The 1,039-nt window shown below is 36.8% G+C and overlaps 1 protein-coding gene across 1 annotated transcript in view; it reads left to right on the top strand.

Moving 5' to 3' along the window:
• Positions 1-914: 914 nt before the first annotated feature.
• The window catches only part of pfn1 (profilin 1), a gene marked incomplete at its 5' end in the record, with an annotated part of 2,612 nt that continues 2,487 nt past the window's right edge, over positions 915-1,039 (top strand). Inside the window, 1 exon segment of the mRNA XM_062444865.1 lies at positions 915-1,039. This exon segment is cut by the window's right edge and continues 65 nt beyond it. Coding sequence (XP_062300849.1) covers positions 915-1,039 — 125 coding nt within the window.

A 1,039-nucleotide genomic window follows, 5' to 3' on the forward strand; every position in this document is an offset into this window, starting at 1 on the left:
AGCAGCGTGTTTGTGGCTGTGTTGGTTGGGGTCAAAGGTCACGGTCTCTCTCACTGACCTGAACATCATGCAGGCAGAGAGCATTGATCACACAGAGCTGCTGCTTCTCCTCAGGCTCATTAATGAATTCATAATCTATTAACACAATATTCTGTCTATAAATGGAACAACGTTATGAATCAGTCTGTTTTTGATGGTTTGAGTTCATGTCACAGTCAAACCAGTCAAACCAGTTTAATATTATTCCTGGAAACACTGGGAGTCTGCAGCCAAACAGGAAGCACAAGCAGTTTTAATGTGGTTAAAAACAGGAAACATAACTTGTTATTGTGTCTGGAATCAGCTGAAATGAGCAGAAAGAAAATGACTCATCAGTTTCATAAACTACAGATTTATTATTATAAATGTAATATATTATTATATCAAGCTTCCTTTACTGTTCACAGTAAAAACTGGAATGATTGACTTATGAACATTAAAGTTGATTAATACAAAGTTAACTAAACTTAACTGTAAATACATTTTAAACTGTTTATAGTATAATTAACCACCATTTTTTTCTTTATAGTTAGCCTATAAAACACAACTTGTATTATTATTATTAATAATAATAATAATAGCAGTAGTGAAATACTTAACAAGACTTCTTCTTTCTGGTTTACTGATGAAAAGTGTAAAAATGCCTAATTGTCCTAATTTGAGTTTGGCTAGTTCACTCTTTATTACTCCAAAACAACTAATCAAATGTTTAATTGTCTAATTAGCTCAAAAAGCAGCTCTCCACTTTTTGGTTAGTTGGTAAAAAGTGAAATATACTTTTTGTGGCATGACTGTAAATGAAAGCGCTGTGATCAGTAGCTGGTAGCGAGTCGCCCCCTGGTGGTCAGATGTGATAACAACCCTTCTGTCTCCAGGCGGCAGAGATTAAGCGGCTGGCTAGTGACAGGAAGGACTTCGGCCAGAACGGTCCTGTCATCGCAGGCACCAAGTGCAGGTTGATCCGAGACAACATGGACATTGAAGGCCTGTTCTGCATGGA

This window comes from Scomber scombrus, chromosome 23, assembly GCF_963691925.1.
Source record: "Scomber scombrus chromosome 23, fScoSco1.1, whole genome shotgun sequence".
Lineage (NCBI taxonomy): Eukaryota > Metazoa > Chordata > Actinopteri > Scombriformes > Scombridae > Scomber > Scomber scombrus.